At 32.5% G+C, this 21030-nt stretch overlaps 3 protein-coding genes and 1 long non-coding RNA gene across 8 annotated transcripts; 3 read left to right on the top strand and 1 right to left on the bottom strand.

Moving 5' to 3' along the window:
* Positions 1-634: 634 nt before the first annotated feature.
* On the bottom strand, positions 635-2895 carry LOC123197247 (myosin ID heavy chain). The gene is made up of 4 exons (XM_044611448.1): positions 2556-2895; positions 1564-1879; positions 1048-1106; positions 635-964 (listed from the first exon to the last, which is right to left on the bottom strand). Exons 1-4 carry the CDS (start codon positions 2800-2802, stop codon positions 933-935), a joined length of 654 nt encoding a protein of 217 aa, XP_044467383.1. The 5' UTR covers positions 2803-2895; the 3' UTR covers positions 635-932.
* Positions 2896-3578: 683 nt separating this feature from the next.
* On the top strand, positions 3579-8159 carry LOC123197248 (ubiquitin-conjugating enzyme E2 10). 5 transcript variants are annotated; one of them, XM_044611449.1, is made up of 5 exons: positions 3579-3808; positions 3912-3990; positions 6353-6480; positions 7401-7505; positions 7789-8159. In XM_044611449.1, the coding sequence occupies exons 2-5, from the start codon at positions 3921-3923 to the stop codon at positions 7930-7932; spliced, it is 447 nt and encodes a 148-aa protein (XP_044467384.1). In that variant the 5' UTR covers positions 3579-3808; positions 3912-3920; the 3' UTR covers positions 7933-8159. The 5 variants fall into 5 exon arrangements, with proteins under 5 accessions (XP_044467384.1, XP_044467387.1, XP_044467386.1 ...); XM_044611452.1 differs by having other exon boundaries at positions 3616-3808; positions 3918-3990; XM_044611451.1 differs by having other exon boundaries at positions 3616-3808; positions 3882-3990.
* LOC123197250 lies at positions 3997-5290 on the top strand. Its single transcript, XR_006497855.1, has 2 exons — positions 3997-4521; positions 4618-5290. It is a non-coding gene; the product is annotated as an uncharacterized LOC123197250 (long non-coding RNA).
* A 10455-nt stretch (positions 8160-18614) lies between the features above and the next one.
* On the top strand, positions 18615-20418 carry LOC123197246 (ethylene-responsive transcription factor CRF4-like). The gene is made up of 3 exons (XM_044611447.1): positions 18615-18663; positions 18787-18860; positions 19006-20418. Exon 3 carries the CDS (start codon positions 19038-19040, stop codon positions 20136-20138), a length of 1101 nt encoding a protein of 366 aa, XP_044467382.1. The 5' UTR covers positions 18615-18663; positions 18787-18860; positions 19006-19037; the 3' UTR covers positions 20139-20418.
* Positions 20419-21030: the final 612 nt, after the last annotated feature.

The following is a 21030-nucleotide window of genomic DNA, read 5'->3' as shown; positions in this document are numbered from 1 at the left end:
TGTCACCACTCATCTTGCGCGATTGTAACTGAGAGATATGACAATAACTTTAATATCGAACAATATGAATCTTAAAAAGAATTATATCTCAAAAGTTGAGTGTTAAGATTAGAGAGCTCAAAGTCATACAAATCCTACACCAAAAACCTATACTTTCTTACATGGGATCCAAATTTTATATCTTGCAGAAAGATCCTAATAGTTTCAATAAGGAAATTATAGAAATGATAGCCGTGCACAGCTGACCCATCTTTGCTTGGCAGCAATCATCTGTTTCTTTGGTATTTGGAGTGTTTTTTTTAAACTCGTTTACTGATCATCTCAGGCAATCCGTCAAGTGCACACTGTATGTTGTTATAGATTTTTAGCAACTATCCCCAAAATCTGTCTCACAAGCTGAACACAGTTATAAAGGCCGAAGGGGTATTTTTCTCTCTTCAATTTTATAACTACATTTTTCCCTAAAACAATTTCTTTAAATTTGCTTGGAAAGCCTTGGCATTTAAAATGTGAAAAATTCCTTCCCACTGTTAACTCACAATGATACAATGGGCATGGTAAAACAGTATATGCCCCCCATGTAAATTTAATATAGAAGCAGAAAAATGAAATTTGAAACAATAGGCATGTCATCTCTGACAAACGTTTATTATTATATTGCTCAACAAATATCACAATTCACACATCCGGATGAAAATGGTAGGAAGTTGAAATAACACAATCACACTACCATTTTTTTTTTTGCAAAAAAGAATCATAAATCACACTATTTCAAATATCAAAACAATAAGCTACATATTTTTCAAGGGGAGGTTGACCTTAACGTGAAGGGAACAACATATATATGGATGATCAGTCTTTTATCTTTACAATGGAGACTTCCAATTCCCCACAAAAGTCTACAAACATATTAAACGAGCATAAGATGCAACTTATCTTGTCAGAATTCTTGTTTTAACACCACCTGCAACACACAAAAAGATGATGATTAAGGAGCATATAACCAGCACAGGCCATAGTCAACTCTAGTATTATGGTAACACAGACCTTCCACTTCTTCAAATTGAACTTCCTTTACCAAATAAGAAGTTGCATTATACTCAAACCTAGAAAAGATTTGGGAAAAAACGTTATTCATGATAAAAATTCCCAAAGATGAAATCAAATTTAATTTAACACATAAAATTAAAACAAATAGAAAGATTCACATATTCAACAGTAATTTTTTTCCATGATGACAACTATATTAAATTCATTATACTAGCAACAGCATTGGTGCTCACAGAATCAAGCAAGGAAAATTCACCCACCGTCATTAAGCATGTGCACTAGTATGTAAAAACCCCCGCAACAAAATAATTCAAACCATTATGAAACAAGAAAAGTTCTCCCGGATTCTAAAACTTCAAAAAGGGAAGCCTGCATGCTAGTAAGACAAGCCTTGACTACATTATCCAAGAACTTTTACAAAGTGCTCTCAAGCCCACTAAAAGACCAAGAAGTGAGCATGCACAGAAGTGTCTAACAATGAGCACAGGTAGCAGCAGCATAAATTAAGTTTACCTATTGGAGAAAACCACCTCAACTTGGCCTGAGTCACTCTTAGTAGCTTCAACTAACACAGTAACAATTTCAGTTTTTCGAGTACTAGCCATGAGTAGGTCATATTCATATGGAATGATAATTGCCAAAAAATTATCACTAAGTTCACTCAAAGACAACTTCTCAACAGCTGCCAGAGCTATGCGGCGTTTAAGTGCTGCAGTATCAGGGTCAACAAGGTAAATGGCAAAATCAGTAATCAAAAGAATGCGACGCTTCATCTTCCCTGTAGCAGTGAACTTCAAAACTTTATCAGCAAAGAGCACTCGATTGTCACCTGCAAAAATCAATAAGAATCTAAAATAACCATCTCGAAACTTTCCAATGAACACCAGTCCCCAATCCAAAAGTCCCTCATTGAAGGAAAAACCAACCAACAAACTGAAACTCTTTCTCTCGTCTATGGGCTTGACATTGTGCATGTTTATTTCGACTTTGACTACATTATCCATGCTTCAAAGAAACATGGTTAACCCAACAATATTACCTGTTCATTCCTCGTTTCATCACCCAATCCAAGATTATATACAGTATACAGTTTGGGTACTGTAATATAAAACATTATACAAGATTTAAAGCATACAAACAACGGACGCAGCTCTTCATATTCTTAATTCATTCTAATTTTAACATTTTCCATAAAGGTGTAAAAATGATGCCATAAAAAACAAAGCCGAAAATTTTATACAATTTTAATATATTACCTTCATTCAAGTTAGGAAATTTCAAGCAATTCAATCAAATTATGATGATACCATAAAACTCTACGATGATTTTCTCAAAGAAGCTATAAGAGAAAATAACAACATCTACCAATGCATGGCCAATAAAAATAATCAAATGAAAATCATCAATCGATTTACCACATCTAAAATCCCTAAACAAAACAAATCGAAACATAATAATCAATTGCAAAACTTAAACCTTAGATAACCATACACAAAGAAAATTACCTTGCTTTTCCATAACCTTCATCAAGTACGGGTGAGAAGGCACATCGATATAGTCGCCTTTGTATTCTCGGTGAAGGGAAGCTTTTCGCCGGACCTTAACTCCCATAAATGGCTCCTGATTCTCGGTCACATTGTTTTCCGATAGTCTCATTCTCAATGAATTATCATCTCCGTCGTCAACTGCATCGTGATTCGGAGGCTGCGATTCATCAATTTGGACGCGCCGGTTCATTCTCAGCCGTTCCATTTCAGCCGCTGGAAGGCAAGTCTGCGTGGCTTGATCGTCGATTTGGTTTAGGAAACTGAGAAATGATGAAGATTAAGCACGTTAGCCACGTCGGTTAGAACGCGGAATTTTATCTCCTGTATTACGTCTCATGGTGCAACTGATCTCAATCCGTCAAAGTGGGGAGCTGACGTGGCATTCATCTACGCTGTTTCAATCTCATCCATCCGATAAGTGGAAGCCGTCCACATGGCGTCTCGCCAAATGCCAGCTAACAATGTGGGTGTGCTGTTTTTAGTGGGGATGAATAAATAAATCTCTAAGTCAATTACTTTTTTACCCCCAAGGTTTGATACAATAAACCCCTCAACCGTTGTATTTTTGTAACAAAAGCACCCAAATGTGGGAGAAATTGTAAAAACTGAAACCTCAGGGGTGGCAAAAGAAACTCAAAAAGTACAAAAGATGATGACTTTATATTGACACTATTGGACCACACATCGAAACCATATCTATAGGCGCATTTACAAAATTCTTACAGAAAAATGGAAAGCGACACCGCTTCGCAGAATATTCATTGCCACCAAAGGAAAAAAAACCAACAAAAAAACGACACCGTACTATATACAAGAGATTCCCAAACACAAGTATTTTGAAATACATAAACCCAAGTAACTTATTTTCGGCGGCAACTTTCGGCGAAATTTTGGTAAGACGTAGAGAAGACGCTAATATGGGTCCACTATAAGAAGAGAATAGCTCAATCAGAAGGTCAAATCACACAAAGCCGGCCAGATCATCATACCGATCCTTCATAATTTATTTTTTTTTATCAAAGTCATCACCACACCGAATCCTAATTTCATAATTCATTTTTTTTCCTTCCATTTCTCCTAGTCTCGTTCAATTCATTTTCTCTCGTTTTTTTATATTTCTTCTCCTTCTTCGTGCGATTTATATATCGATCTCCTCTCTCACGTATCTACACAACGCGTTTAAGAAACAAGGGGGATCAGGTGTCTCTCAGGTGCGATTACGATCTATTAGGTTTGTTTTTGCTTTTGATTGTTTTTTTACTTGTATATGTTGTGATGATGAAGATCTGAGGAGATCTATTGGATGGATCGTAGGTTCAGACGATGGCTTCGAAGCGGATCTTGAAAGAGCTCAAGGATTTGCAGAAGGATCCCCCAACATCGTGCAGTGCTGGTATATAGCATCTGTTTGCCTTTGACTTTGATCTATTTTTCTGTTTTAATGTTCAATTTCTTCTCCTGATTTGATGACTGAATGATGCTGAGGTTTTTTAGGTTTTCGTTATTTTTTTTTTTTTTGAGTAATCCTTTTATGTGCTTATTTATTCATTTAATTCTTCGCTGTGTGGTTGCTATGATGTACTTTTGTAGAATTTAAACGATATCTATAGACATATCTGGTATCTTTGGAGGAAAAATGAGGCAAATTATGTGGTTGTTTTGAGATTGGAAGGTTTCTCTTTTCACCTATGTAAAGAAAAGAAGAGGACAGTTAAGTGGTGTTTGGCCTAGTGTTGCTTACTGGCTTCAACGATTAACGTGGTATTGAATTTTTCTAATGTGCAATGTTTCATGAGTTGTGGTGGTTTTGCCTTAAATTTTTATCATAGTCTATCTTGAGGTGATTTTAGGGGATGAATACAAATAACGATTGCTGTTAGAGGATTAAACGGAGGCATCAGTTTGAGTTGATATTTAGGAAATGGTAATGGTTCAATGGTTAATTGCTGGACGCGCAATTGTTACTTATTCAGGTCTAGGTATATTGAATTGGTAACGTACTTTATGTGTTCTATTTCAGATGTATTCATGATAATTAGCTATGTGTTGCTCCATCTTTGGTGTATTTTGAGTGTCCATAGGTTGAGACTCTGTTCAATGGGGTTTACTTGTTATTCACTCAGGAAGGTATGATTTGTTGGGCTTATTTTTCTCATTTCGGCTGTATAAGTTTATTGCTGTATAAAATTACTGTATAACTTTGATATTACAATAATCCCAGTGTAGAACTAGATGTCATTGCGTAACTTGTCATGGAGTTGATGGACCATGATGTGATTTCACTGTTGCTTTTACTCCTACCCTATCAATGCCTAGAATATGGCCATTAGGTGTACTGTAGATGACTGAATAATTTGTCTTTTAAACAATAAGTTGAAAAGAGTGGTTTGATGTCAGATTGCAAATTTCCAGTTGAAGGCCTTTTTTTCACTCATGAAACTTAGTAGCTGTCTCACGGGTTAATGGAAACTTTAGTTCTGCACCTCTATGGAATTACGATGACTTGCAATGAGTTGGGTGTCCTGGTTTGGAGTTATGTGAACAGGAATTGTGATGTAAATATACTTTGTCATGCCTGGGTGGAAGCCTTTCTGTAATTTGAGGTTGATCGAAAATGTATTTGATTTTAGTATCATTTTTTCATAATTGCAACTGATTGAGAAATATGAAATAAATTCTTTAAACCATTTTTTTCACTGATGTGCTTGGGTTTGGATCTATGTAGTATACTTTGTGTTAGGAACCTGCAGAATCCAACCAAACACACAATATTGTTGTACCAAATCACACACACACAACAATTCACACAATCCGACAAGGAACAACCTTAGCAGAGTTTCTATATATCCCTAGTCCAACTACACTGAGGTGTTTAGAAAAAATAGGAAAACAGAAATTGAATATCAGTGAAGTGAAATGAAAATAATCTGGCAACAAGAGGTGGCAGTCCTCCCCAAGGCTGAGGCCTCTTTTTTTTTTTTTTTTTTTGTCTCCTCTCAATTCTGCTCTTAATTCTATTCTTCCTTTCGTCATTTTATCTCTTATTTGCTCTTACTACTGCAAACATCAGCAGCCAATGGTCACGTGTTCATTCTCTTTAGTGGTCCTCACCTGCAATTTGTGTCCCATTTGTTCTCCCAATTTGTTGCACCTGCTGGTGGCCTTAATTTGTTACTCCTGCGGGTGATATGAGCATTAGTCCTAACTGTATGCCAAATAAATACTCTAATATATGATACTATATTTTCTCCCATTTGATATTGCTTCTTTATGGGCGGTGGGAGGGCTGAGCAAGCTGTGAAATAGAACCAAAAAAATTGGATTTGTTACTGTTGTGACTATCATGTACTGATGAAACCAAATCACCTAGTCTTTAGCAGAATTTTGTTTGGCCTGCTGACCAACTCATTACATTTTCTGAAATTTAACAATGCAATGTATTTATAAGAAGTGGAGTTTAACTAGCCAGGTGCATCAGAATTTAAAGCAATGTTTTAGAAAAGCATATTTTCCCTCTTCTTCAAATATATTTTAACCTTAGCTTGTCATTACATCTGCTCCTTTGTTGTATCTCTTTGCCTTTTTGTGTTATAAGAGTGCTTTTTGGCTGTGATTAAAATTTTTATAGGTTGAATACTTGATCTAAGTTTTGCAGCCTGCTTACATCTTTTTTTATGAATGCTCTATATAATATTACCCTTTAAAGTTATGTTGTTCTGGTTATTTAATTCTCTTGTTATTCATGTGTATTGCAGGTCCTGTTGCTGAAGACATGTTTCATTGGCAAGCAACAATTATGGGTCCTCCAGATAGTCCTTATGCAGGGGGTGTTTTCCTAGTTACCATTCATTTTCCTCCAGATTATCCATTTAAGCCCCCCAAGGTATGTATTACCCTACTTACATTCATGAAGATGCTTATATGGTCATTAATATTATTCTGTTCCTCCTTCGTTCAGTCATCTTGCTAACTTTGGTAATTAGTGATGATTACATTTCAGTCTAATTTGACTTCCACCATGATGTGTGAGTGCTATTGAACATGCTTTCTCACATTTTCAAGAGTTGGGGACAGCAATATGTTCAATGATTTTGGCTTGTATCTTCATGCTGTAGATGTGCACCTGGGTGTGTGTTTTTGGACATCTTTGGATTTTATATTATTTAGTTGTTTACTGATAGCAGTTTCATGTTGAATCTGTGTGTGTATTACCCTAGTTACATTTTATAGTCGTTACATGTTTACTGATATTCGGGGATAGCAATATGTTTAATGTTTTTGGGTTGCAACTGGTGTGTGTATTTGGACATTTTGGATTATATATTTTTTCTTTGTTTAGTGATAGTTGTTCCATGTTGAATCTGCACTTCACTTTTGATAGGCGTCTGGTTGTTTCAAATTGATAAAATTTTGATTGTGTAGTCTCATCTTTGGGATTAACTGGTTTTTTATATTTCTTCAGTTTTCTTTCTTTTTAGTTCCATGCGCATTATACATTGCTGTCAGTTCTTGCTATCAAACTTGGAGAGTAGTTTTGCCTGGTTTCCTAGGAAATTTAATTTGATGCTTTATAGTTTTATAAAAAGGACTCTGGTGCAACTAAATATGTATCTCAGCTGTATTTGTTGTTTTTGCAATCAAATGTGTTAAAATAATTTAAGAAACTAGAATATTGAGATCTCTTTTTGTGTTCTTCATTCTACCAAATATTTAAAGTACTCTACATGTCTTTCAAAATTGCTTGACCTTAAGGATTGTATATATCTGTCACCCGTGTCTCATATTTATGGATGTATCTCGCAGGTTGCATTCAGGACAAAGGTTTTCCATCCGAATATAAATAGCAACGGTAGCATTTGTCTTGACATCTTGAAGGAGCAATGGAGCCCTGCTTTAACCATTTCCAAGGTTTTTGTTAATTTGTTTAGTGCTGAAATTTCTATTATCCGTATTCTCTTGATCCATGCTTTTATGATTTAACCTCATAAGCTACCTGGAAGATTATCATCTATTTGACTTGGGGCTTTCTTTTTTTTAATTTAGCATATTAATTCCATTGTCTGTTTGATCCTTGATTCAAATTTTGTATCTGAAAGATAATTTACTAGTAGGATTTTTCTTCTAGTTTATGTGTTTATTTATATAGATGCCAGCCAATTGGTTTAAAATGTTGGTTGCGTTTGGATGATAGGTGTTGTTATCAATCTGCTCATTATTGACGGATCCAAATCCTGATGATCCTTTGGTGCCAGAGATAGCGCATATGTACAAGACAGACAGGAACAAGTACGAGACAACTGCAAGGAGCTGGACCCAGAAATATGCCATGGGCTGAAAGGAGTTGTGGCGCAGGTGAGGGAGGGGGCTCTTTTTATATATTTTTTTTGTCTTTCAGTTTCTGTAATGAATGAATGTCCTGTCTGTTAAATCCGATGACTTAAAAATAGGTCCATAACGTAACGTGGGCCTAGTTAAAAAAAGAAGAGAACTCATGCTGCTTTCTATTATTGTATGGATAATGTGACCTTTGCTAATGAAATGTGTCCTGATTCGGAATGCTAAGACATTACTTCCCCGACTCATTTCATTCTAAATCTATAGTGCTAAGAAACATTTATATCCGAAACTATTCAATTTTGGGGTAGTCATTGTTTGGTTAATGATAGAGATGTAATGAATGCTTCTAGGGTTGTGTCCAGTTTTATTACCTTGAAGGCTTGGCAAGTGTCGTAAAAGATGGAGATAAATGAAAGTAAAAACATAAGAATGCATCGCCACATAAATTATCACGAAACACACAAAATATTATCCGCACTTGTTCGAAAAAAGGATCTAAAGAAAAATAACCCTTTAAGCTTACCTATTTTAGGATTATAAGGTAAACGGTTACAGGGGAACTCTAAAACACCTTAATGCTGATGCCTGTGGGCTGCCGTGGTGAGTAGAAGATGGAAGTTGAATTAGGTCAGAAGTGTGAATAGAATATGAAAGTTGAATTAGGGTAGAAGTTTGAAGAATTAAGGATACGGTAGTGTCAAACTGATTTTTTGTTTGTTCTTGAATAACTTAAGTACAAAAATGACACCGTTTTTCAGAGAACTTACAGTAAAAAGGGTTTATGATTAGGTTTAATTTCATATTCACCCAAACTGGATTATAAACCATAATTTGCTTTCACTAAATTTTTTAAATTGAGTCATTCTTCAATCCAAACTGAATTGAATAGATTGGTGTACGCCCTAAATGTATTCACCTAGATCAACATTGTACAAGTAGAAAGCGTGGTTGGTGTATATTTCAAAGACTTTACTTCCCAAATAAAGGTACGAGATAGTGTTATAGTTCCAAGATTAAAAGGTCAATTTTATCGGCTGCATTAAAGAAATGTGGCTATTTAACCCTTCAAGAACGGGATATTATTTCTGACCCAGTTGTTTCTTCTTTATTTTAATTATTGAAATCTCTTCAATGCTCCGGTTTTAATGTAATGTCAACCTTCTTCATGTTTCATTGTAAATCCTTACTGTTTTTGGTTAATCATCAGCCTTCTCGTGTTTAACACATGCATCTTTTTATCAGAGATCTTGTCCCACACCAATTGTCTTCACCCTACATCATTTATCTATTATACAAAACAATAATTATATATCTAATTACCATATAACCCACCCTTTTCATGAATCTTTAAATATTTTTTAAATTAAAAATAAAGTTTTACTTAATTGTATAATAATATATATTTAAATATTTATTTATATATTTAAAATAAATACATATAATATTATCTATTTTATAATATAAAATATTACTAAATAGAAACAGAAGACACAACTCACATATCAATAACCACTAGACATCACAAACAAATAATATACATTTCCAAGTCAATTGGTCACGTCCTCACAACAATGGACCGAGGGAGGCAGAAGCCATACCTTGGAATACAGAAAAATCAATTAAATATAAAGCTATAGTTTCCAAGTATAAACAAAAAAATCTTAATACATGACGACTCATGTCTAATAAAATTATTAGCAAAATCTGAGTTGTAAGATTAAAATAAGTGGGGGGGCCAAATAGGTCGTGGCCACTAGTGGGGTTGGAGCATGGTCCCTGAAAATCAGGCTTCATTATTTTTTTAATTCAATTAGAACCTAACCCTAATTAATGTCACCTAAGTTCATGTACAGAGGTTCTCCACCTTTGAACATCCACTTACACATGCCCAAATGGGGAAGCTGCCACGTGGGATCTATGCAAAATGCTTAGTGGATTGGTTGGGTTGGTTTTAAACATTGTAAGAGTGAATTACATTTTCCCACCATATGTTCAACGAGATTCAAGTTTGGTACCTTTTGAATGCTATGTGTAAGCAATGTTACCTAATTAGATACCTAATTAGAATTATACATTATTTTATTTTTAACATAAAATCATCTAATAATATTGTGACATATTATTTAAGTAACTAACTGATTTTTTAAATTGTATATATATAGTTTAATTGATGCTTCATATAGCTACTCGAATAGTAACTTTGTTAAAGAAAAATAGTCTTAACACAAAATCAATTTTAATTACTATATTATCTTTAATTATTGAAAAATTTTTATATTTCTAATTTTGACATTAAATTATAATAAAATTTAAAATTAATAAAAAACTAAAGGAAAGGTCTGGCTGAAATTTTACTAGGTTAGAGTCACGTTTGGCCTTGTGTGATCTTTACCGATCACATTTGTTCATGTACAATTTAATTTGAATTAGACCATTAAGGTTTAGACTTGTGAATCGCACCAACCCATATTCGAACTTGGTTAGTGTAGATTCTAACCAAATTTGTTTTATTTTATTTCCCATTTTCTTGATTTTTATATTTAACATATATTATATTTTGATTTTTGATTTTGATTTTTTAAGTTTTATAAGCCAAATTTTTGAATTTTTATTTTAATTTGTAAAGCCTTTTAGTCATATTTTTATTTTTTTCAAAAATTTTATTTTAATTTAGGGTTAAGGGAAGCAAAAATAACTTTTCTATCATACAACCATTAGTTCCTTTCTAAAGGAGTTGCAATTTGGGTTGGCGATTGGAATAAAAGCTTTTCATATGTGAGAAAATAATTTCATAAAACTTTGGGTGGTAAAATGTAATTCACTTTTATTATTATTTTTAATTAGAGAATTATTGTTCACTTTAATGTGCATTATTAGTGGATTATTAGAGAGTCTCATGGCAACCATTATAATTCATTTTTATTTTAAATTATTTAATTTTGCAAGAGTAAACTAGTTTTCATAAATGAGTTCGTTCGAATATTTGAGTTTGAATTGATTTAATTGAAATTTAAAATTAAATTATTTTTTAGCTAAATTTGAACATTGTTCATTAATCTCGAACAGATCTTAAGCTAAATCTTATTCAGATTTGACTTTGGGTCAAATCCGACCTTACTGATTATGCATTATGATTGATCATATACGAAAAAATTAGTTGACCACCAAATTCCAAAGCAATAATCCTCCTAATTTTAAGGCTTTTTTAGGTGGCAACATACAAAAACATACCAATCATACAAACCAAACACATTAAAAAAATAAAAATAATAATTGAACAAATTCCCAATAAGACAATAAAACATGTTTTTCCATCAAATTCCCTTTATTTGGGATGCGTCTCAATAATTTTCAGAACTTTAAATATTAACAAATACAACCCCATTTCCCATCAGTCATACACAAAAAATCCCTCTTCACTTTATATTTTCATTAAAAGTTGATTTCGGCCACGTCATTCCCACATGACGATGTACACGTGTCAGTAATACACGGAGAGAAGCCTTAAACGGCGCCGGTTATTGGTCCTTCACCATAGAAGTGTCAGTGGGCCCACCTGTCCAAGATGTCGCACGTGTATACAACTCAGGGAACAAAACACAGTAGATTTTCCCAAAATCCTATTATTTAATTTAATCACATATATTAATTAATTAATGCAAATATTTTAATATTTTAAAAATTATTTTTAAAAAAATTTATTTAATAATAATTACACTGAATTTAGTAAAGCATGATGGACCATACTCGCACGACTCTTGGAATACAAGAATACTCAATTACATATATTTACTATTTTTATTTTTATTTTCCAAAATCGAGAAGGCAGCACGTGCGTTCTCTTCAATCTGTGTGGTCGTGCTTGCCATGAAGTATTAATAATTTAATTTTAATTAATTACTAGATAACATTCTTTTTGCCACGTCAGACTCAGACGTGACCGAAACAATTTTGCTGGTCTCGAGTAATCACGGATTCAGTGAAAATATTTTTCATATTATTATTATTATTATATAATAATCCAAAATTTAATTCAAACTAAGATTAAGTATGGTTCAGTTTAAAATCAGTTTATATTTAAAAAATTTAGTTTAAAATCGATTTAAAGTTAACAAATTAAAATTTGAATTTAATTATTTATGAAATTAATAATAAAATAGTAGACTCATAATTTTGAGTAACAATGGTAGATCGGGAGATAAAATTTAAGGGTTAAGGTTGAATAAAAGTAAAATATTAAAAGACGTTTGGTTTTGAAAATATTTTATTATTAAAATTGAAATATTACTTTCAAGATTGATTACCTTAAAGATTATTGGGTATAAATTATTACTATATTTGATAAAATTTTATAAAATTGGATAGATATAAATAATTATTATGTTTTATTAGAGGTAATAAAAGAATACTAGTATATTATTTTACTCAAAAACTCTTAGATATAATTATTATAAAATATTTTTTATGTTATTCGTTATATCAATTGAAAATAAGATTATTTTTGTCTTAAAAAATTAATAAATAAATTATATATTATAATAAAATAAAAAGTATCTTGATAATCTTTTAATACCTAAAATAGAGGTGATAATCATTTATCTTTTATATTATTTATTATATCATCATTAATAATAGAATATTATCGAAATATTTTATTATTTATAAACCAAACAAAGTAATATAAATAATAAAAGTAGATTATCAGAGTAATTTTTAATCTCCCTCAACTAAACGCACCCTAAGGGTCAAGAAAAAAATAATGAAATTCAAGGAGAGTTAGTGAGAATGTTAATTTTTTATATTCATGAATCAATAATTTCCCAAACCTAAGGGGGTTTGAATCTCTTGGATCTGCCACTGTTTAACAATCAGCTGAATCGCTTTAAAAATTCATCGAGTTCTTAATTACCTATCTAATTTATATTTTTAGTTTTGTGTACTTCTCATTAGTAAAATTTTTTACCTCATATATATTCATTCAATCCATCGATATATATCTTTCAAGTTGATGTATAAATATGAATACTTATATTAATCGAAAATTATCAATTTTCTTTTATTGGTAATAAAAAAACCTTATTTGAACAGAATCATCTATTTGAGGTTAAACCGATCACATTAAATAAGTAAACCTTCAAATTTAACGATTAGTTTTCTTTGTATAATTTTAAAATATTATTAAAATAATTTAAAATCTTATTTTAATGTTTAAAATTCTTCTGTTTTGTTGCTCAAACTACCATTACTGACTTTCTTTTTGGTTGCGGGTAAGTAATCTAATCTTCAAGCTCAAGAAATGATTGGGGTACGTGGAGATAAAACAGTGCATGGAAATCTACAAAGAGCTCCATGAAGAAAAAGGCCATGGCTCTTTTTGGTTGCTAAAAGAGAAGAGCCTTGGTGTAACTGAAAAGCAAGTAATTAGTAAGATCATGTGGCCCCTAATTATAATTAATTAACTTAATAAATTCAAACTGCAATAAATCATCAATATTCTTCAGTCTGTAATAATAAGTAGAGAGAATTAATGAAAGAGAAAAAAGGAAGACCAACATCTCTTGCTTCAAAGGGAAGCTTGTGAGTCTGTGAAGAGCCAAGCTTTGTTTCTCATTGATTGAAGATTCAATTTATTTTCATGAAAATTCGAGCTGCTTAATTAGTATTTGTTCTTCCTTATTGAAAATAAATAAATAAATAAATAAAAACCCGACACTGTAATATATAAAGCTTCAATTGCTGCGTATGGCCAGGAAGAGGGAGAGGGAGAGGGAGAGGGAGGTGGAGGTGGCCCTTCTTTTAAGAATGGATCTTGTTTTATTTTATATTTCATGGGGATTAATACATTTTCAACGTACACTTTTTTTAATTCATTTATATAATACTTTCATTGTATGTATACAAATTTTGGTTTTTGTGAGAATCAAAGATTCAATATTGTATGGTTTTGTTATTATGTCTTCTCAATTGTATTATAATGTTCGTGTAATGCTTGCATGCTTAAACTTATATTATATATATAAATAAATTATATAAGATTAGTATAAACTTATTTATATAAATTGATATTGTAGTATTTATATAAACTTATTTATCATGCATACTGATAATGTATGCATCTAAGGGCGATGATGAATAATAAATAGATCAATGTTATACCAATCTATATATTGAGACAAGATGTAAATAGTATAAGATTGTATCCAAAAGTTGTAATAAAGATAAAAAGATTTGTCTCTGTCTCACAATCTCTTTAACATTAAAATTTTATATTGTCTTGAATCTCCTTTCTCAATTTCAAAAATTTTAATCAAAGTGTAATTACTCTTCTATCATTTTGAAATCTCAACGATACCCATCAATTTACGTAATTTAGAATTTTACTTAAATGATTACTCATGTAATTCTAGCCTTCATTATTATAAATTTAACACGGTAAAAAAGTTAGAAGATACACACTTCTAACATCTTACTAACACTCTCACATTGTAATACTTTTTTATATATATTATTCGAATAATATTATCACCGTGCATATAAGCTTTTGGTTTTTCTAACCAAACCGGGTCGAAAATTGTTTGTTTCTTACTCTTCTTGCATTGAATTTCATAACAGTTTCATGGTAAATACAATCATATTAAAAGATACATAGATCTAAAAAGTATACATTTGAGTCATTTAAAATAGTACTTAATCTTTATTAATCCCTTAACTAATGACACTTAATTGAAAAAGTAAAGGTAAAAAGGAAGTATCAAGATTGTAATTAACCCTTAATAATGCATGAACCAAGCAAAGAAATGAATTAACAGAGAAGATGAGTACAAGGTGGTAATTTGAGAAGAAGCAAAAGGGAGCATGTCTAGCCGGTTACACTATAACCAAGAGCATCTACGGCCGTTAACGATTAATGATGATTAAGTTATTGATGAAGATGATTAGCAAGTTATTAGTAAATAATCCCATAAGGATCTTGGACTTGATGCTATCTCATTGACTTAATTAATTTCAAAATACAAACTGCTGTATTTTAATTTTCAAAATTTTTATTTGGATAGGCCATGAGGATTTGTCGAATTTGATGTATCTTATCGAGCTGTCTTTTGTTTATGGGTTCACTTGGCTCTATGTTTTCAAGCCACACTCCAAGAACTTGCTTAATTTAACTTAATTTCGTGTTTATCTTCGCTAATCCATATGATTTTCTTTTTTAAACAAATACCCAACTTGTTTTCTTCAATTTCCATCTTTAAAATTTGAATTTCATTTTGAAAAGTTGCACCATCCAACATTTAGGAGCTGTTATTCTATTTTAAAATCCATATTTACTAAGTGTGTATTTGATTTGAGTTAGTGTCAAATTCCAAACTCGACAATTCGTTTAAAGATAGAATCATTTTTTTATTCAGTGATATATTTGTTTAATTGATGATACTGTTCATCATTTTAATGATATTGTTCATTTCATAAAATCTTAAAAATAAAATTATAATTTTAGCCTATGAACAGATGCACACGATTGAACATTAACATTATAACTTCAATAGTCATCTGATTCGACCCCAAATTGGATTCTCATTTACTTTCCACATTTTCAAAAAAAAATTCATTATTAGAGTTTTTTTTTTTTTAATGAAAAACCCCATCAGAGTTAAACGCGAAACTAATCATACTGAGTAAGTTGAATCTTAAATCTAATATCGGTGCCACAATTATTAAACTAGATAAATTAAGAATTTAATATTGAAATATCATCAGAAAAGATTTAAACTCATGTCTTATCCTCTTATACATGAAATTTTTTTTTTTGATACTCAAGTTATTTAATAGGAAATTTATTTGAAGACAAAAGCAAAAGATTAGGTGGGTAACCAAGAAATAAACAAAATTAAATATTAATGATTCAAGCCATGCATAGACATGAAGGGTGATCACGTGAGAAACAAAATCAATTGTTTCTCACGACAAATCCCCTTCGTCTAGGTAAATATTTCCAGTTCATGTGACCACCTTCCCCTTTTAACCCTTTATAATTATCTCCATCCACCTCTTTGCATGCAAGCAGGCAGGCAGGCAGGCTGGCTTTCCCTACGCGTGATCCTTCAAAATCCAAATAAATTTCGATGCCTCTAAGCACAAACCAATGCTGCATAAACCAAAATGCTCAGCTGGCTCCATCCACCAATCATTTCTCGACACGTGAAGCCATTCCCAAAACTCAGCCACCGAGGGCCACCCCATCTATTTTCATATAAATATGGGTCGGCTGCTTCTCTGCTTTGTTCGATGTAATGTTTTGATCATGATTTTGCTTCCTTCTCAAGCTTCAGCCGGACCAAAATAAAAATAAAATATAAGAGGATGACAAAGAAACAATAAAATTTTAAGGATTAAATATGGAAAATTTCAAAGTTAGTTAAAGTCAGCTAAAAATTTAAAGAGTATCAATTAAAAATTCAGGGATTATATCTGAAAATTTTCCAAAATTAAGGGGTTAGCTAACCCCCTTGACCTTACCTAGGTCTACCCTTGTCAAACTTCAAATTAATTGAAAAAAAAAAAAAAACAAATTAATCACTTGATCAACGTAGGGTTTACGGTTAATCCGGATAATTAAATCAAAATTAAAGGATCTTAGAGTCGATTTAAAAATACTTTATTTCTTGTATGTTCTTGGGCAATGACCCACCAAGTAGCATGTTGGCTCCAAACGTGAAACTTAATTCGTAAATTTTGTATATTGTTCACACTTTTTATAATTTTAATTTAAAATTATTTAATTATATTATTATATATTATTTTTGGTTCGAATTCGCAGCCGTAGTATGAATTACTATTATCAGTTGACCCGCAGAAAAAAATTAGATAGGAACGTCCAGGCCAAGGGCCAAAAATGGAAAAAGAAAAAATTTAAAATCTTTGACACTGTTTCAGTAGGAGGGCACATGTCCATGTCCACTTGAGAATTGGCTTTATGTCATGATGATCAAAGCCACCACTATTTGACATGTTTTCCACAAATCACACGGTCAAGCAAGCGGGACTCTCTATAACCACGTGGTTCCTGACTTCGTTATGGGCCCTACGTGAAAGCGGTATTTGATTTTGGACATTGACGAAACGTACGGTGAAAAAAAAGTTACTGTTTAATTTTTCTTGTCATTTTACAGAGTGCAGGTGAAAATGACCGGGGAATTGCGAATCCCTTACGCGCGCTTACAGGGGTTGTGCAGCACTATTAGTGGAATTAAATTAATTTTAAATTTTAAATTAGAAGATTAAATTTGGATTATGTATTTTAAAAATTAAAAAAAGTTGTTCTTTTTTTTTTTGTAATCCCTTTTTGTAAGGGGGGGGGGAATATATTTGAATTCATCTATTAATTAAAAATAATTATAAGATAGGGATTTTTATTGGTTTTTTAGTAATTATAAAAAAATAAGTTCATAATAAGAAAAATTAATACGTTATAATGTAGGTTATGATTTTAATTGTTTTTGGTGTGATTTTTAGATCTTTTAATTTTTTGAACTTAAAATTGCTTTTCACAGGCTTTTTGGTAAATAATTAATTACAGAATTTTATAAATATAATATAGGTTTGAATCTATTTTTTTTTTTGTTTTTGCTATATTACTTATATTAAAAACAATAAATGTGAAAATCATTTCTATTTTTGTTGTTTAATATAAGAAATAAAAATCTTCAATTATTAAAGGAAAATTAAAAAGAGCAAAATACCATTTTATTAAAACTTCTAATAATAAATAATATCTTTAATTACGGTAATTATTATTTATGGAACAAATTACTGTATTTTTCCCCAATTTTTTTATGTATAATAAATGACAAGGTTTGCCATTTGAGGGGAAAAATATTTCCTAGAATAAAGGAAAACAAAAGACAAAAATTCCTCTATTTTTTTTCGTTTTCTTTAATTATAACACTTTTAATTATAAAAATAATATTATTTTCAAAAATTACTATTTGGATAAACGCGTGTAAACACGCACTTTAAGAGCAGGTATGATAAGCATTTCTCGGTGGTAGAAACAAGAAGAAGTACAAAACCGAATTATAAATGGCGGCGAATTCTAGGTTGTCCACCACCACCACGTTACTAGCTGTAAAAAGAAATTAATATTTATCCTTAGAAGTGAAATTACCTAAACACCCTTTCCAATTATAATCATTAACGGTAATTATAATTAATTTGTCTGATTGAGTGAACAAAGCTGAATTATAATAAACACATAGTCAAAGATTGTGAGGAGTTACCAGTCGAAACATTTGACTGACATAAATAATATCACGGCCGGGTATCTTGGGCCTCACGTGACTTACAACACGCTCCTCGAGATCATGAATCATATGCCGACTCAGCATCATATGATGGTTTCCTATTGCGCCAAACTCTTATCCGGGCCCACCACTGATACGTGTCAAAATCGTCTGGTTTCTGAAGAAGATGCGGCGTTTCGTTTCACTTTGGTGGTCACCGGTTTCCCGGTTGTGGTACCGACCGTCTGCAATTATTAAATAAATTGATGTTTTTTTTTTTAATATCTTTTTTATTTTTATTAAAATGGAAAATACTGAAATTTATGGAAATATTATTTAATTTTTAAATGGGTTTTTTTCCGGGTTTTTAAATTTCGGCTGTTGGGATCCTATAAAACAGCGATTTCAGTGTTTCGGTCTTCTCCGCAACTAAAACTCTGCTTCGTCTTCCACTCAGTAAACTCTCTGAAATTCACGCTCTGTACTTTTTCTTCATCTTCTTCGATCTCTGACTATTTTTTCTTCCATTTTACTGGGGTGTTGAAGGACTTGTTTTGTTTCTTTGGTTTGATCAGGAAATCTGGGAAAGTGTATTTATTTTGGAAGGTTTTTAATTCTTCGTTGTAGAAGGACAGTATTGTGCAAGCGCGTTAATTGCTTTCCTTTTCTCCTTCCTTTCAGTCCTATTTATACTCTGTTTTCTGTTTATGAGAGAAACCCAGAGGGCTCTCTTTCTCATTCAGTCTAACGTTTTGCTGGGGTTTTAAGATTTATCTCTGTTTCACCTGCAACAGAGAGAATCAAGAGAGAGAATTTTCAGAACAGGATGATCGACCAAAGTTCTTTGAGTTTTCTATGTCCCATCAAATGCTCTGAGCACCGAAACGTCACCAAAAAGTTCATCAAACCAACCTCTTCAAAACCCAATAAAAAGCTTTCCGATGATCCGAATCTGCCGGGTAACAACCCACCCGCTACAGTATTCCCCAGAGTTGTACGGATATCTATGACCGACTACGATGCCACAGACTCTTCGAGTGATGAAGAAGGAGAGCTTTTTGGTCGCCAGCGAGTGAAACGCTATGTGAATGAGATCAACATCGAGCCAAGTTGCAGTAAGCCCAATAGCGTTCCTCCTACCATTGTAAGCAACCGGAAAAGAGCTGCTGAGTCGGCGGCTTGCCGGAGACCTCTGAAACAAATTTCTTCAGAGAATAATGTTAAGAAGTTTCGCGGTGTTCGGCAACGGCCGTGGGGAAAATGGGCAGCGGAGATTCGAGATCCTGCTCGACGTGTTCGTTTATGGCTGGGTACTTATGATACAGCCGAAGAAGCTGCAAGGGTTTATGATAATGCCGCTATCAAGCTTCGAGGGCCAGACGCTTTAACAAACTTCTCTACGCCGCCAGTTCAAGAACCAGAACCCGAACACGAAGAAGAAAAGCTCGAAGTCAATGTTTCGTCTACAGTTTCGGGTTACGAATCGGGCGATGAGTCTCAATGTCACAACCTTTCATCTCCGACTTCTGTTCTCAATTTCAGAAATCATTCTTCTTCGGAAGAAACTGAAGATAAAAGCCAACCAGTGAAGCCTCTTGTTAAAGAAGAAACAGCGGTGGTAGAGTTTCAAGGCGAAACGACGACGAATTTGTTCGACGAATCAGCCGATTTCTCACAGCTTGATTTGCCTTTCCCGCTGGACGAGTTTTTCAGTAATATTCCAGCTCCAGAGCTGTCATTTTTCGAAGAGAACAACGCCCCGATTTTCCAAGACTACATGTTCAACGACGATTCAAATGACATGTTTCTTCAAACATTGCCTGAAGACTTTGCTTTAGCTTCTCCGTCGTCTCCATGTCAAGTGGACGACTTTTTCCAAGACATCGGCGATTTGTTCTTTTCTGACCCTCCTCTTGTGGGACAATGAATGAGTAGAAGAAGACGAAAACGAAGAGTGAGTCGGTGACAGTGATTGATTGAGTGTAACCGCCGCTTTGCTCGGTTGTTTCCGGCAGATTTTGTACCAGCGGTGACAAAAATGGGCTAGTATTGTTATACTAATAATTATTTTTATTTCACTAAATATCTCCGTTAAAATTTAACGGAGTTTAGGGGAACGGAGTTTTGGTAATACCATGAGTTATTATAATTACGCTTGTATAATGTTTTTTTGCGAGAAATATAATTATTTGGTGCTTTTATTTTAATTTCTAATTTCTGATAATTCCTGACATGACGTGGCAATTTAAACATCTGTCACGTGTGATATTCTTAAAATGCCACAGTGGCATTCTTTTTGGTCCACACCAGCAGGCGCAAATTGCGGTCGTGTGAAGTCCAAGTCGGTGCCGCTCGTGTGTGAAATCGGTTTTGATTTTCATTTTCTTTTTTTAAAGTTAATTTATTTTAATGAATAATATTATAATTTTGATTTGGAAATTTACTTAGGTACCCTGCTCCTGCTGTAAAGTGTAAATCTAGAAGGCAAAAAATGGAGGCTAAAATAGCCAACATAATTAATGTGATGAATAATTGTATGGGCAATATGAAAAAGGCTATGTGGGATTTGAATTTTTACATGAGAAATAGCTGGACATTTTGACCATTTGAGGGAAGGAGTCAATTGGGATTTCACTTCTCCAACATTTTATTTGCAAAATTTTATAGCCAAATTTAAAAAATAAGTAATATTACCTTTTTATTTTATGATGCTAATTAATTGTTTTTACCATATATCATGGCAATACATATAAGGAAGAACTACAACTTTCACTCTTACAGGGCATTCGGTTTCAAAAATATTTTATTATTAAAATAAA

This window comes from Mangifera indica, chromosome 15 (assembly GCF_011075055.1).
Source record: "Mangifera indica cultivar Alphonso chromosome 15, CATAS_Mindica_2.1, whole genome shotgun sequence".
In the NCBI taxonomy this organism is placed as follows: domain Eukaryota; kingdom Viridiplantae; phylum Streptophyta; class Magnoliopsida; order Sapindales; family Anacardiaceae; genus Mangifera; species Mangifera indica.
This window is presented reverse-complemented; position numbering and strand designations above follow the sequence as displayed.